General features: G+C 49.4%; 5 protein-coding genes across 5 annotated transcripts; 3 read left to right on the plus strand and 2 right to left on the minus strand.

The window, feature by feature from the left end:
* Positions 1–418: 418 nt before the first annotated feature.
* N7537_012143 (uncharacterized protein) lies at positions 419–2,637 on the plus strand (the record flags this gene model as incomplete). Its single annotated transcript, XM_056903197.1, has 2 exons — positions 419–449; positions 515–2,637. The coding sequence occupies 2 exons, from the start codon at positions 419–421 to the stop codon at positions 2,635–2,637; spliced, it is 2,154 nt and encodes a 717-aa protein (XP_056748484.1).
* A 789-nt stretch (positions 2,638–3,426) lies between these two features.
* Positions 3,427–5,020, plus strand: N7537_012144 (putative amino acid permease; the record flags this gene model as incomplete). The annotated part of the gene is made up of 2 exons (XM_056903198.1): positions 3,427–4,930; positions 4,983–5,020. The coding sequence occupies 2 exons, from the start codon at positions 3,427–3,429 to the stop codon at positions 5,018–5,020; spliced, it is 1,542 nt and encodes a 513-aa protein (XP_056748485.1).
* Positions 5,021–5,284: 264 nt separating this feature from the next.
* Positions 5,285–9,544, plus strand: N7537_012145 (uncharacterized protein; the record flags this gene model as incomplete). The annotated part of the gene is made up of 6 exons (XM_056903199.1): positions 5,285–5,445; positions 5,494–6,352; positions 6,409–8,057; positions 8,111–8,458; positions 8,516–9,136; positions 9,196–9,544. The coding sequence occupies 6 exons, from the start codon at positions 5,285–5,287 to the stop codon at positions 9,542–9,544; spliced, it is 3,987 nt and encodes a 1,328-aa protein (XP_056748486.1).
* Positions 9,545–9,690: 146 nt separating this feature from the next.
* N7537_012146 (uncharacterized protein) lies at positions 9,691–11,496 on the minus strand (the record flags this gene model as incomplete). Its single annotated transcript, XM_056903200.1, has 1 exon — positions 9,691–11,496. One exon carries the CDS (start codon positions 11,494–11,496, stop codon positions 9,691–9,693), a length of 1,806 nt encoding a protein of 601 aa, XP_056748487.1.
* A 1,245-nt stretch (positions 11,497–12,741) lies between these two features.
* On the minus strand, positions 12,742–13,901 carry N7537_012147 (uncharacterized protein; the record flags this gene model as incomplete). The annotated part of the gene is made up of 2 exons (XM_056903201.1): positions 12,742–12,752; positions 12,797–13,901. 2 exons carry the CDS (start codon positions 13,899–13,901, stop codon positions 12,742–12,744), a joined length of 1,116 nt encoding a protein of 371 aa, XP_056748488.1.
* Between the last annotated feature and the right edge of the window lie 471 nt (positions 13,902–14,372).

Below are 14,372 nucleotides of genomic sequence, written 5' to 3' on the forward strand. Positions count from 1 at the left end.
TAGTGCACCGCCACCCTCACTGACCCAATCAGGAATAGCCGGAAACAACTTATGTGGCGCTACGTGGCTAACTGGATTGTGGCTGCTGTCATCTTCTCTCCCATTGGTCAGGTCATGACCGGAAAGTCTTGGCAGCGTCAGAGCTGTTCGTTTTGAGTCGAGCTGTAACCTCCTTTATTGCCAAGGCAGCGGGCCCAAAGGTACAGATCTGCAGCTCCCAATCTCGCTTGGTTTCTTGTTTTCCCTTTCAGCCCTGTAGCCCTATCACATTCGAGTCTGCCTAATTCTTTTCCTTTCGTCCCTACCCCATTCTCGCTCAATTGTGTTTTAATAACCCGTGAGACTGCGACTCGAGTCCACGGCTCTTAATTTTCCCACACCCCGGTGATATCCCTGAATCACATCAATTGCCCTTATTATGGCCGAGTACAGTGCGCAGCCCGTCAACGGTATAGGAAGCCCAGCTCAAGATCTGAAAGTCGCGCAAACTAACCAAGCATGTTTGCAATCGCAGGGATGCCTCAAAATGGAGAAACGGGACAACAGATCACGCGCGGCTCGAACGACCGTTTTGAGCTCGTCTCTGGTCCCCTAATCAACCTCAAGAACATGCACTACGAAGCTACGACCACTTGGCACGGCAGTGTCTTGATTGTCACCAAGCCAACCCAGGAGCAGCCCCAGCTGCGCCTACGCCAGGTGGGCGCCGTGGATAGCGGAGCCCAGAACGAGGATGGCAGAGTTCCGACAAGTCAAACAATCGAAGGCCTCAAGCTTTACGAGGATCCTCTGAAAGCTTTCTGGCGATTCTCGCTAGCCGTGCCAGTGGCCGCATTCGAGGCGCGCTGGGCGTACGACATCCCCGGTCTGCACAACGAGTCCGGGGCCCAGATCCAGACAGCGTGGGAATTCGTTGTTCCTGCAGAAGAGCAGTCCATGCGCATCATGTTCCATTCGTGCAATGGCTTTTCCGTCGGCACAGACATGAATGCCTGGGTGGGGCCGAACCTGTGGAACGATGTGATGCGTGTGCATGGTGAGAGGCCATTCCATGTTATGGTTGGTGGCGGTGACCAGATCTACAACGATGGTATTCGTGTGGATGGCCCGCTCAAGCCCTGGACTACGATTTCGAACCCACACAAGAGGCGCACCCATGACTTCGATAATAAGATGCGTGCGGATTGCGATGACTACTACTATGCCAACTATGTCCGCTGGTACAACACTGAACCATTCCGCACAGCCAATGGCCGCATCCCCCAGGTCAATATCTGGGATGATCATGATATCATTGATGGATTCGGCTCGTACACGGATCACTTCATGAAGTGTGCTGTCTTCCGCGGTATCGGTGGTGTCGCTTTCAAGTATTACTGTCTCTTCCAGCACCACATTGCTCCTCCCAAGTCGACATTTACTACCGATTCTCCACAAACCATGCATGCCGTCAATGGAACTTCCGGTGTTGACCCGCGTCAAGTGGAGAACACCTACGTTCTGGGGAACCAGGTCGAGGACGACAGCTGGATCATTGGCAAACGGCCCGGTCCGTACGTGGAAGAGCGCAGCCGAAGTCTCTACATGCGCTTCGGCAAGCGCATTGCCTTTATGGGTCTGGATGCCCGCACAGAGCGCACCCGCCATCAGGTCAACTACGATGACACCTACGATCTCATCTTCGACCGGTTGCAGCGTGAGATCGTCGACGCCAACGGCGACATCAAGCACCTGGTGGTATTGCTAGGTGTGCCAATCGCATACCCACGTCTCGCCTGGCTCGAGAACATCCTCACGTCCCCACTGATCGCGCCGATCCGGCTACTGAACAAGCGCTTCGGTGTGGCAGGCGGGCTCTTCAACGAGTTCGATGGCCAAGTCGATCTCCTCGACGACCTGGACGACCACTACACCGCGCGCCAGCACAAGCGCGAGCGCAAGATGCTGGTCCACCGCCTGCAAGAGTTTGCCCGCAGTCACAGCGTGCGCGTAACCATCCTCGGCGGTGACGTCCACCTTGCCGCCATCGGCCGCTTCTACTCAAACCCGAAACTGAACCTCTCCGGCGAAAATGACCACCGCTTCATCGTCAACGTCGTCAGCAGCGCTATCACAAACAAACCCCCACCTCAAGCCGTCGCCAATCTCCTCGCCCGCAGAAACAAAATTCACCACCTTGACCGCGATTGCGACGAGACCCTCATGCCCTTCTTCAACAAGCAGCCCGGCGGCCAGGAGAAGAGCGCCCCCTGGAATAAGGTCACCATGCCATCCCGCAACTACGCCATTCTCACTGAGGTTGTCGCCCCAAGTCCCAGAAACCCCGGTGTCCTCGAAGGCAGTTCCGCGAAACTGGATCGTCTTCCTAAGGATGGCCACGCACCGTTGCACAAGGGCGAAGTCGATGCCGGAACGACGCACAGCGCTGCCGACGGGTTCACCTGTGCAAGTGGCATGTATGGCGGACTTGACATTGCCGTCCGTGTGGAGATCGATCCTCAGAATCGTAGCGCTACTACCGAGGGATATGGATTTAGTGTCCCGCCCCTGTTGGCTACCGAGGGTCCCCCGTCTACCGGTCACCGACTTAGTCTACACTCGCGCAGGTCTCAGGGCCGGCCGTCGACGGCGCAGTAATTGTCTTGCTTTTCTTTCCATGTAGGGGGTTTTCTGCATATTCCTAGGTACCATATGCTACCGTTCGTAATGTTTGGTCTTATCCCTTTTTTTCCCCCTTTTTTTTTGGTTTTTCGCATTCTTTTGATACCTCACTTTTCCTCTAATTTCCATAAAATCATAATGAATTCTCTATTTCCCATATGTTATCCACGTATATCCTATCCTATCACATCCTATCACATCTCGAAGCTAATCTCGCAGATCAAATGCGGAGAACTTCCCCTCGCATGGATTTAGTTGCTTTTTAGGGTTAGGCTTAGCATCAAGGTTTCTCTTATCTTTTCTTCTTTTATTTACTTCCAAGTCGACCTTTTCTATTATCTTGCTAGTATATATGAAGATATGAAGATATGAAGATATGAAGAAACCCAATAGGAAGATAATATGCCCGTAAACCCCCTCTAGCCCTAGTTGCACCTTTTTATCCTTGAGACTCCACAATCCCACGTTTATCTTCACTTATCATTGCAGAATGCGAGACTCTTCCACTTTTGGACTGTATTGTTTACATATGTACTTTGGTGGCGTGTTATACGACATGAGATCCATGCTATTCGCTGCACCTCCGCATATTATTGCGTTACGCATTGACTCTGTACTTTGTATCACTGGTGTATAAATCCCTCCTCTTGCCGGTTATCCCAATAGCTTGCAGGGGTCAACTATTCATATACCCCCACTACTACTCAACTGCAGACAACGTCTGCTGAACATATCCTGTATAACTATTGACCTTCTACCATCACCATGGATCTCAAGAAGGAAATTACCCCTTCACCTCCTTCCCCTTCCCCCCAAGACCATGAAAAGGGCACAATTGAGAATCTCGAACTAGACCGTCTGGGCTACAAACAAGAACTACGTCGCAACCGCTCCGTCCTAACCCTCCTCTTCCAAACCCTCGCCATAGCAGCAATCCCCTACGGCGAAGGTTCGCCCCTCCTCTCCGCCATCTACGGCGGCGGTCCTCTCTCAATCTTCGTAGGCTGGATAGTCGTTTGCGTCCTCGATCAATGCATCGCCTTCTCTCTCGCCGAGCTTGCCTCCCGCTACCCAACCTCCGCTGGCCCCTACTACTGGACCTTCCAAATCTCCCGCGGCAACAAAACAACCCTCTCCTTCATCAACGCCTGGATCTGGCTAATCGGAAACTGGACCATAACCCTCTCCGTAAACTTCGGTTTCGCCTCCATGCTCTCGGCAACTGTCTCAATCTATCACCCAGACTGGTCAGCATCCAGCTGGCAGCTTCTCCTAATCTTCTACGCAGTCTGCCTTACTTCCCTGGCAATCTGCATCTTCGCAAATAAACACCTCCCACTAGTTGACACCCTCTGCGCATCATGGACCCTCCTCACAATAATAATCATCCTAATCGCCCTCTCCGTCAAAGCAGATACGGGCCGCCACTCACCATCCTACACCCTATCCCACTACGACAAATCCTTCGCCGGCTGGGGAAACTTCACCTTCTTCATTGGCCTCCTCCCGGCTGCATACACCTTCTCCGCAATAGGAATGATCACCTCAATGGCAGAAGAATGCGCAAACCCAGCTGTGAAAGTGCCCCGCGCAATAGCACTCTCTGTCCCAGTCGGCGGAACAGCCGGTCTATTCTTCATCATCCCGATCTGCGCGACCCTGCCCCCGCTGCAAGATATCATAAATGCCCCAGCAGGCCAAGCCCTCCCTTATATCCTAGCTCGCGTCATGGGTTCCCCCGCCGGCGGTCTCGGTCTCATTTCCCTCGTCCTGGTTATAACGGTCTTCTGCTCAATTAGTATAACCGTTGCCGCATCGCGCGCGACCTGGGCGGTCGCCCGAGACGACGCTATTCCGCTGGCAAAAGTATGGGCGCGCGTCGACGAGCGCTGGGACGTGCCAGTTTGGGCATTGGTTTTGCTGACGGGGATTCAGATGTTGCTTGGGCTGATTAATCTCGGGAGTTCGAGTGCGTTTACCGCGTTTGTTTCGGTGGGTGTTATTGCCCTCGCGGCGGCTTATGCTATCCCTATCTTTTTGAGTTTGTGGCATGGTCGTGAGGAGGTTGCCAAGGCGCCGTGGACTTGTGGTGGGATTTTTGGGAGGTTTGTGAATGTTGTTGCGTTGGCTTGGATTGCGTTTGAGTTGGTGCTGTTTAGTATGCCAACTGCTTTGCCGGTTACGGCCGTGTCGATGAATTATGCTTCGGTTGTGTTTGTTGGGTTTATGGCGATTTCGGGGGTTTGGTATGTGGGTTATGCGAGGAAATGTAAGTTTTTTGGACTTTGGGTACTGGGGATTTTGATGCTGACAATTGATAGATTATAAGGGTCCGCCTGAGTCGGATGCTCTTGGTTGATGGGGATTTATATCTCACTTATATGTACAATTTTGTTGAGATTTAGTTACTGTTCATTCTTATTAATCACGGAATTTAGGAATCTATTCGTATAGTCCATACATAGTGATATTGACCTCCCAAAGCCCCTAAGAGGGTGATGCATTAGTCCAGCTGCAGCTGAAGCACCTGGGCACGTTGTCACTGTGCTTACCTGGGAGAATCTTCCTTTCCACCTTTCGATAACCTTCTTCATATTCAATTTCATTCCCATAAGCTACCAATATGAGAAACAAGAAAGACGCCAAAGATGCCGTCATGGACATTGGAATGGAGTATGGGCTCATTACAAAAGAGATCATGGATCAAAGGGCACCCAATGTGCGACTCGTCGTAGAAGAGAGCATGCTCGCCAGGGACAAAAAGGTTGGCCAGGCAATCAAAACGTTAGTATGTCTCGATGTACTGAATTCTTGCTAATTGGTCTCATTTAGCCTGGCCAAGCATATTTCCACGAGTGATGCCTGCTTCGTTTTCGAACTTCTTCAAAATGCGGACAATAATCGCTTCACGAATGCCAACGCTCAAAGTGAATCACCCTTTATCGCATTCAAGATCTACTCCGATCGCATTGTGGTCGAATGTAATGAGGATGGATTCACAGCAAGTGACCTTTCCGCCATTTGTACGGTCGGGGAGAGCCCCAAGTCAGCCTCACATGGATATATTGGGGCCAAGGGAATCGGATTGAAATCTGTTTTCATCGCGACATGGAAAGTGCACATTCAGTCTGGCCATTTTTCATTCTGCTTTCAACACAAGGGTGACCAGGGTCTCGGAATGGTTCAGCCAGTGTGGGAAGATGCCGATGTGCTACCCAATGCCTTGACCCGGATGACACTTTATCTGCACGAGGATGGGGATCCGCAGGAAATCGACTTCCTTCGTCAGACAATATTCAAGCAACTGAATGATCTTCAGCAGGCATATCTGCTTTTTCTCCGAAATTTGAAAGAGATACGGGTCTTTTTCTACAATGAGGACGGGGAACTGCAAAACTCCAAGAAATTCTGTGTTGGAGACATTCACGACTCTCGCCATTCTCTGGAAACTGAACTGACAGACGAGAATGGTCAAATTACTGTGGAATACAGGCATTACCATGTCACAAGACAAGTGGCAACTGATCTTCCAAAAAGCAACAATAGCAATATACCCGATACAGAAGAAGCAACACGGGCGTCTTTAAGAGCAGAGGTTTTCCTAGCGTTCCCTCTCACGCACCTGAACGAGCCGTTACTAGAGCAGCAAGATATTTTTGCATTTCTTCCAATCAGGGGGTCCAGTTTCGAAGTGGGCAGTACCAGCATTACCTCTTCATAATGTGAATTTACTGATCTTTGCCACAGTTCCTAATACACTCGGACTTTGACACCACTGCAAACCGACAGGACATTTCAAATTCCGGAAGAAACATGGCGCACCGATCCTGGATTGCACAAGCTTTTCTCAAGGCTGTTTTAGAATTCTGCGAGGATCCAGACTTGTGTTATTTATGGCCAAGGTTTCTTCCCTCCACGGAGGGCGATGAAAATAATTTTTGGACAGACCTGTCTGGCTCAATCAAGCAGCTCATTCATGGGACTCCCGTTTTAAAATCCCAACACAGCAACAGCCTGCGGAAGATCGATGATGTTGTCATTCCCACTCCGGATTTTATGGATGACAATCAAAGTCCGCTTCTCGAGGATTCTACGCTGGACCCGTTTCTCTCGAACAAGTATCCTCCCGACTGTATAAAATCTCTGGAACGCTATGGCCTCGAACGCATGAGCCATGATCTGGTTATCAGGATGCTACGAGACGATTTGGAGAATCCGGCCTCGAGGATGAAGTCTGAAATAACCAGCGCGGAATGGCATTCACAATTTGCGAGGCTATTGTTGCAGGTTGACAAAGGATCTATTGGCAAACTCGCACTCATTCCTCTCAGATTTGGCAGATGGGTTTCTGTCAGCGCTTGGTCCATATACCTGCCAACCACAAACGGGATTCCTGTCCCACCGGGAGTGGATATGCAAATCATAGAGCCAACAGCGGTTGCCAACAAAGACAGGCACCGATTGTTCGCACACCTTGGAGCTACTGAGGCAAAAGTCTATGCGGTCCGCCAGTACATTCATATGCACCACGACATCTTCGGGCGTCGAGTTAGTAGGACGAATTCAATAGCCCATTTACGCTTCTTGTACTTGACCCACGTGGATGAGGTGGAGTCATGTTACAAAGATATAGCCGTCCACAGTGAGGATGGTCATGTAGGGTATCCGCATCGAGAAGACTTTTATCTCCGTACGGGTCATCCCTATGGGCCGGAGTCACTTCTCCCTGCGGACAACACACACGGCCTCCAACTGTTTTTCCTTCACCCAGAGTACCTCAATGCTACAATTACCCCAAGCTCAGAACATCGATCATGGAGAAACTGGCTTCGACGTTTTGTTCATGTGCATAAAAGACTAAGTCTTGTCTCTCGCGATTGGGATGACCTCTCGGAGTCTTTGAGATATATCGCGGAGCACCGACCAGAAAGGTTTCTTGGTTTTCTGGAATATCTTTGGAAATATGATGGCGATTCAATCAGTCGAGATGATGAGCTTATACAACTGATCAAGGACACAGACGCAAGCAGCTTCTGCATAGCTGACATTAAACCGACGGACATGGACCAAACTTTTCTTCCCCTACCGAGACTCCAGCGACTCTGTTCACGCTTCATGGAAGCGAACGAACCATTTCCCTTCTTGAAGATCGATGAGATAGCCTCCTCCGAAGAACTCAGCCCCAAGTGGATGTTTCTCCACTCCGTCTTTTCCGTTGGCAAGGATGACGACTTGGAATTTGTTCTTAAGATATTGTGGTGGATCAACGCCGAGGACCGCAAACATCTCGATGATCTCCATTTGAAAAACCCGAAACGCATATTGGATATATACGTTACGATTGACTCAAAGTGCCTCGGTTCACAAGACCCACAGGCCGCAAGGACCGAAGCCAGGTTAGAGATTGAGACTAAACAGCTAGAAACAATCTACTGACAATCCTACACAGAGAATACATTGAGCATTACAATCTAGTTTTTATGCCGCACCCTGGTAATCCTAAAAATTACGCTGCTGAATGGTTTAAATGGAAGCCATTTCGATGGGATAGTCCATCAGATATGTTGTCAGCTTATTGTCTTAAGCATAGCTACTCACAACTGGTTGACGAAGATCAGCTGGATCAACTTTCACGGTTCATGAAGAGAACCATGTCAATTCCAGATTTCTCGTGGGAGGACATGATAGTCGAGCTTGAGGTAATAAGGGATAATGGCTTCGAAGATTTGGATCGTGTCTTTGCCATATATGAATGGATAAGCAAGCTCGACATCCTTGCCTTTGCCGATGAACTCAGGTATGTCTCAGACAGACCCCTGTGGCAAATCGATAACTGCTCACTTTGAAATTGAAGAAATGAGTTCCAGACCAAGGACCTGATATTTGTGGTCAACAAGGGGGAACCTGGTTGGTACAAGAGCTCGAGGTGTTTATGGTCCACAACAGAGATTCGAGGTAAAGTGACCCTAAACGGTCACTACGAAGATCTGGAAAGATTTTTTATAGAGGGTATAGGGGTCCAAATGCTGACTCTGCAAATGGTCTATGACGACTTACTCCAAGCCGGTCCCCAGGCGTCGTACAGTGAGATCAAAGACAAGATCTGGTCCCTCAACGCGCTTCTCCAGACAGAATCAGAATCAGAATCTAGTCATGTCGACCCAGATTCTTTGATGCTGGCCTACGTACTTCCCATCATCAATACGGATGGTACAACATCTCTAGTTACTTCAGGTGCTGAGTTTGCCATCGCAGACCAAGACTACTTGGCCGTACACTTTCTGGGCCGCATCAAATTGCTTCATTACAGCCTCGAGGATGTCGGACACCTGAGCGTCTTCCTTAAGTGGGCTAATCTTACACATCGCTACTTGTCTACTGCGGTCAGAAAGTTCACCCCTGTCCCCGGAGAGACAAGGCCACTCATACCCAGGCGTGATCAAGACTTGAAACGAAAAGCGCATGGTCTTGTGCTGTGAGTGTTATAACCAACATTTCCTTTTGACAAGACTCTCACTGACGAGAACTTCCAAGTGTTGCGGCAACATTCAATAGTCCTCGCTACCAGACCAATCCAGCTAGGCTGTACGAAATGCTTCGCACAACCAGCATTGAAATGACCAACGGCATCTCCTCTGTCTTAAGCATTACCCAAGATGGAAATGTAACAGAGGTGAAAGAATCAATCGGCAGCTTGCATATCAGCGAAACCCCAACCGGGTTAACTATATACGTTCCCTTGGACAATAAGGAACAGGAACTCTGCTTCAGCTCCCTTCTGCCCGTCCAGCTCACAGAATGGCTGATGCAAGATCCTATCACGCAAATTCCAGACAAAATCGACAGCTCCTTGTTGACTGCAATTACTACACTTCAACGTTAAGTTATACCTCGTTTGTCGGGGATGGCAGTAGCGAGGATAGCAGCAGGGCAGGAACCCTCGCAGGAGGCAAGATTAGAGCAAACGGGCAACGCACTGTATATATACAGAGAAGCAAAGGTTTGTGAGAATCAATTCATTCAATATAACTAGCTTTCGTCCTCCGAGTCTTCCATTTCGAAGGACGTCATACGCTTTGGAGGACGTGAAAGTTTCAGCCAAAGTTCATTTTCCGAATCATCATCATCAATATGCAAGAGACCAGTATCCGCGCTGCCATCGTAGACTCCGCTGGATTTCCAGCAGTCATCTTTAATCTTCTGCGCGGTTTCAGTTGACAGCCACATGTATCTCTCCACAACTCCCGCTTGGGCTGGCAGGCCCCCGTAGATACCAGGAGCGTCCCATTCGCCTCTGGGGTGCACCCCCCAGGGGACAATCATATCAGTAAAGGTGATAGAAGAATAAGCTTGAGTATCTCTGGGCTCCAAATCAGGCTGTAAACTTGCTTCTAGGGTGGTATCGTAAGGTCCAAACTCTGAGATCTCTCTAGATCCAATAGAACGCTCCTTAACAAATTTCTCTAGAAATTTTAGGTAGAACGGGTTTCCGCTTTGTTTAGCAGCCACGAAAAGAGACTCGCGTGGAGGGGGTTTCAACGCTACGAACAGCAGTTCGTAGTCACAAAGTATACAGGTGATCGCAATTTGGTGTCTCATAGACGGACATTTGCGAGCCAGCTCATTGCAGGTGTTCTCATGTGGCCTTACCGGCCACCAGATAAGCCAAGGGAGGCAGTCAGAGTCATCGTTAATACCAGAGATATCATTGTTCATAATTTTGCGAGCATTGATCGCGGTACGAATCTCTTGACACTCGCGCTCATTGCCTTCGCTAAGCAATTTGCCCGGGAGAATATTTCGCCTAGGGTTGGTTTCCAGCTGATAGGCCCACCATCTAGCAAAAGTTGTATGGTGATAAATTCCACGAAGAATACAATTATATTCAGTTTCCGTTCTGAGCCTACGTGGATGCATCAATCGAGAGTATCTATCCACATTACCCTCCCACGCAGCCACTTGCGTTAGAAGGCGTTTCTCAAGTGGAAGATCAGGCGGAAGAGGCATCCATAATTGCCCTGAGTCTCCTGGGCCGAGTGTAGTATCGCGTTCTAGTAAGCCGATGTTTTGTAACCCAATAAATCCATCCTCCTCAATGTCAATATCGTCTGCAGTCGTGTCTGGCAAGTTTTTGGGAGGGAGAGCACGTTGGCCCAAAGCCCGCCTAGGCTTCATATTGCCATTCAGAAACGCAGGTGTTTGTGGGCTTTCAAGATCAATAGACCGAGAGAAATCATCCATGATAACGTATCGTCGAGGAGCTGACATAATAATTTTGTAGATATCGGCGTCTTCGTCAACATCGCGGGCTTCTTCAGCAATAGATACGTCCGGTAGAAGATCCAATTCTTTATAAAGACCCGTATACCAAGCAGTAGCACATGCTCGGCCGACTTGATAGCGCATAGATGGATATCGACGGGCAACCTCACGGTAGGTTTCTTCCGATGCAGGTTCTGGATACCAAATGCAGTATGGCTCTGTGGCAGGGTCTTGTATATCGGGAATTATATCACTCATTATCAGGCGAGCATTGCGTGCGCGCGAAAACTGATGAGCTTGGCTATCGTCGCCGGAGCATAGCTCGATGATTGCCGGGCTTGTTGCAAATTGGAGTGAATCACGGATCCCGCGGACGACTGCTCTACGATGCCAAAAAGAGCTTAAATCGGACGGGACCTTTTCCCCCTTTATTGCTGCGATGCATTGGTCGAGGTCGTACTCAACTGGTTGTTTCTTGCCCTTATCTGGTTTGTTGGATTTGCCGGAAGCGTTGACTGGTAGGTCCGTGGGGGAAATGACAGAGCCTTCCCCTGTAACCTGGGTAGCCGCCATGAAAAATACCGAAGGGGCGTGATGCTAGCAATTGCCGGAGGATGAAAGAAAGTGGGGAGAAGACAGATTATCGAAAGGCGGAACGTACTGCGCTCAGCTAGAATTTATAGGCTACTCGTAGCGCATTAGTTTTAATTCCGGGCGTTCAATAGACCTGGCTTCTACGGAAGCACCGGAATTGATAGACGAAGTGGTGGGGTCCATAAAAAAAGCAGTGCGCAGTAGGTCCTCAAAGGGATTGCCAGCAATGTGGATAGTGTTGAGTTAAATCGAACTAAAGGCAGATCATAGATCATTCGGTCAGGATCTGGGGAAGGCGCAGTGGTAATGGTTGGAGAAAGCTGAGAAGCACTGACTTGCAGGGAGCCCTTGATGGTGGCATTAGTCAGCCTTTACCCGATACTGTACTAGGCCCAAATGACTATAGTATATACAATATATATACAATATACAGATTAGAAGTCTATCACTGTCCTATCTAGGTAATCCTCTAACCTAAATAGGTAGCACCCCCAACACCAAACTTTAATTTAGTGCAGTCCTGAGCCAAGGCCTAATCCATACGATAGTCATTTTGATACAAGTACAGACTCTCGGAACCCTACTGAGGTTCCTAAGGTTATATATAGTTCTTCACATAATCAGTCCTCCGCTTTCAAGCGCAAACGCTTTACACCTCCCGACTCTGGTCTCGGCAACTTCCTTTTCTCAGGTCGTGATCGCTTAAGTGGCCGAGTATGCAAAGTAGCGCGATGGAAGTCGATAATCAACGCTCGTCCAAGCTCATTATTCCAAAGAATATTGTCATATCGAAGGTCATTATGAACAACCCCCAACGCCTTGATTTCTTTCGTGGATCTCCGGATTTCCCGGCTAAGCCATGGTTCCATCTCCATATCGGCAGTGTTCTCGCCTCCCCAGCCCATGATTAGCATGTGACGAATCTCTCCAGCCCTGTGTAGAAAATAGATTTTGGCCAAATCTATTGTACCGAGGAAAACAGGCACCGCTGAACCTTGCGCTCTCCGTAGGATTCGATATACCTGCGCTTCGCTAGATACTTGTTTCCATAGGTTCGACGTGGTTCCTTTCCCGATGACTGTATAGCCATATACGATGCAAGTCAGTTTGAATGGTGCACCGTATGACCCACAACGTCCGAACGGTATGCATCGGTCGATATTGTCGTCCAGTTGTTCATTTAGTAAACGTACTAAATCATCCGAGGTGATAGGATGTTTGGGGTCATTTGGGTCCTGACGGTGAAGCATTACGTTTGGACAGCTGTCATCTAGGTTACCCCCGGTCTGCAGCCCGAGGAGACACCTCTGGGTGCAGAATTGAGCATCGCGTCGGGACTGACTATCGTGATATCTCCTATCGTCTTCCTTCCGACCCACTTGTTGGGTAGACGGGGAAGATGTGACTTGGCTGAAGCCCCGTTTACGTCTCATTGCTTGGTTGGAGTCGGAGCCTGACGATTCTGGCGACTGCGTGCGGTGCCGGTCATTTGTGGGCGCACAGGCTCCTCGTGGCCTTATAGGCACTCGACGGCCCTCGGTCGCCGGTTCCGGCGGAGATACTAGGGGGGATGACGATGGTTCATAAGCCGAACCGGATTCTGGACTTGTGTACTCCAAATACGTGCTATCAGAGTTGGGAACCTCAGACTGGGTGCGACTAAAGTTGGAGCCCCAGATTCGAAGGTTTTGGCGGGCTCGATGTCTCCATTCATGGTCACGTATAGATGAACGGAATGCCATTAAGCATAGACATAGCACTCTGGCAATAGAAGTCTTCGGCTCTTGGAACTCATTCTCTGCTTCCAGGTCCACTTCTGAATTGGGATCACAAAAGTGATAGTAAAGGGTGCTGGGGTTATCATGAGGCACACGGAGAAGAACACGGGCGATCCCAGTGGTCACGTAGGAGTACTCGAGTCCCTCCTGGATCATCACATGATATTCTTGAACAATAGCGGAGCAAACGAGTCGCTCTGCATCGTACCTTAACTTCGCTTCCTTGTCCGTTGGGATTTTGTTTGACCTGACTATATCTTTGTACAAATCCATTTCCCGTAGTCCTAGGCAAAAGTCTTCCATGGAAAGCTTGTGAGGCGGCTTGTATTCGGCTGTAGCAAGGAGGGTGTGAGTATTGCCGTCGACTCGGTGGATGAAAAAAAACGAATCGGCTTTTGGGCGTTCTATTTCCGATGGCTGACCTGCACTCGATTCGACGCCTTCATCTGCCTCGAGCAAATTTGTATGATTCTCAAACTGGATCCCATCTCCAAGTCCAAATTCCTCTCGCGCGCTATTAATGTTGCATAACTCCTGGATTATATTATGGACGTAATTCTCCACAGCATTTCGCTCGTAGTTCTGGACGGCTTGCTCGCTGCTCATTGACCGGTAGCCGAATTGTTTTGCATTTTCTTCGAGGGCATTCAGTGGTGTGAACAGTCGTGCTTGGTCCTCCTCAGCTGGCTGTAGATAGTTGCACACAGAATTATAAATCTCTTGCTGTCGAGCTGAACAGTCCGTCCACAATTCTAGTCGCGAAGGGCAATACTTTCCAGTTGGAAGGGGTATTGTCCCTGTAGTCGATCTAGATGGCAATTCAACTCTCAGCGGTCGCGATAATAAGTTGGGGCAAAAAGTCGGATGAATTCCACGAAAGTTGTTGGGCGGTTGCGCTCTCTATCCAATCTCCCTTCATCCTCTGCCTGCTTCCGTCTCTCTTCTGCCTCCTTCCGTCTCTCTTCTGCTTGATTTTGTCTCGCTTCTGCCTGCTTCCGTCCCTCTTCTGCCTGATTTTGTCTCTCTTCTGCTTGATTTTGTCTCTCTTCTGCCTGCTTCCGTCTCTCTTTCTCCTCC

The sequence above is a fragment of the Penicillium hordei genome, assembly GCF_028827395.1.
Source record: "Penicillium hordei strain IBT 12815 chromosome Unknown utg000006l_segment0_segment0, whole genome shotgun sequence".
Taxonomy (NCBI): Eukaryota; Fungi; Ascomycota; class Eurotiomycetes; order Eurotiales; family Aspergillaceae; genus Penicillium; species Penicillium hordei.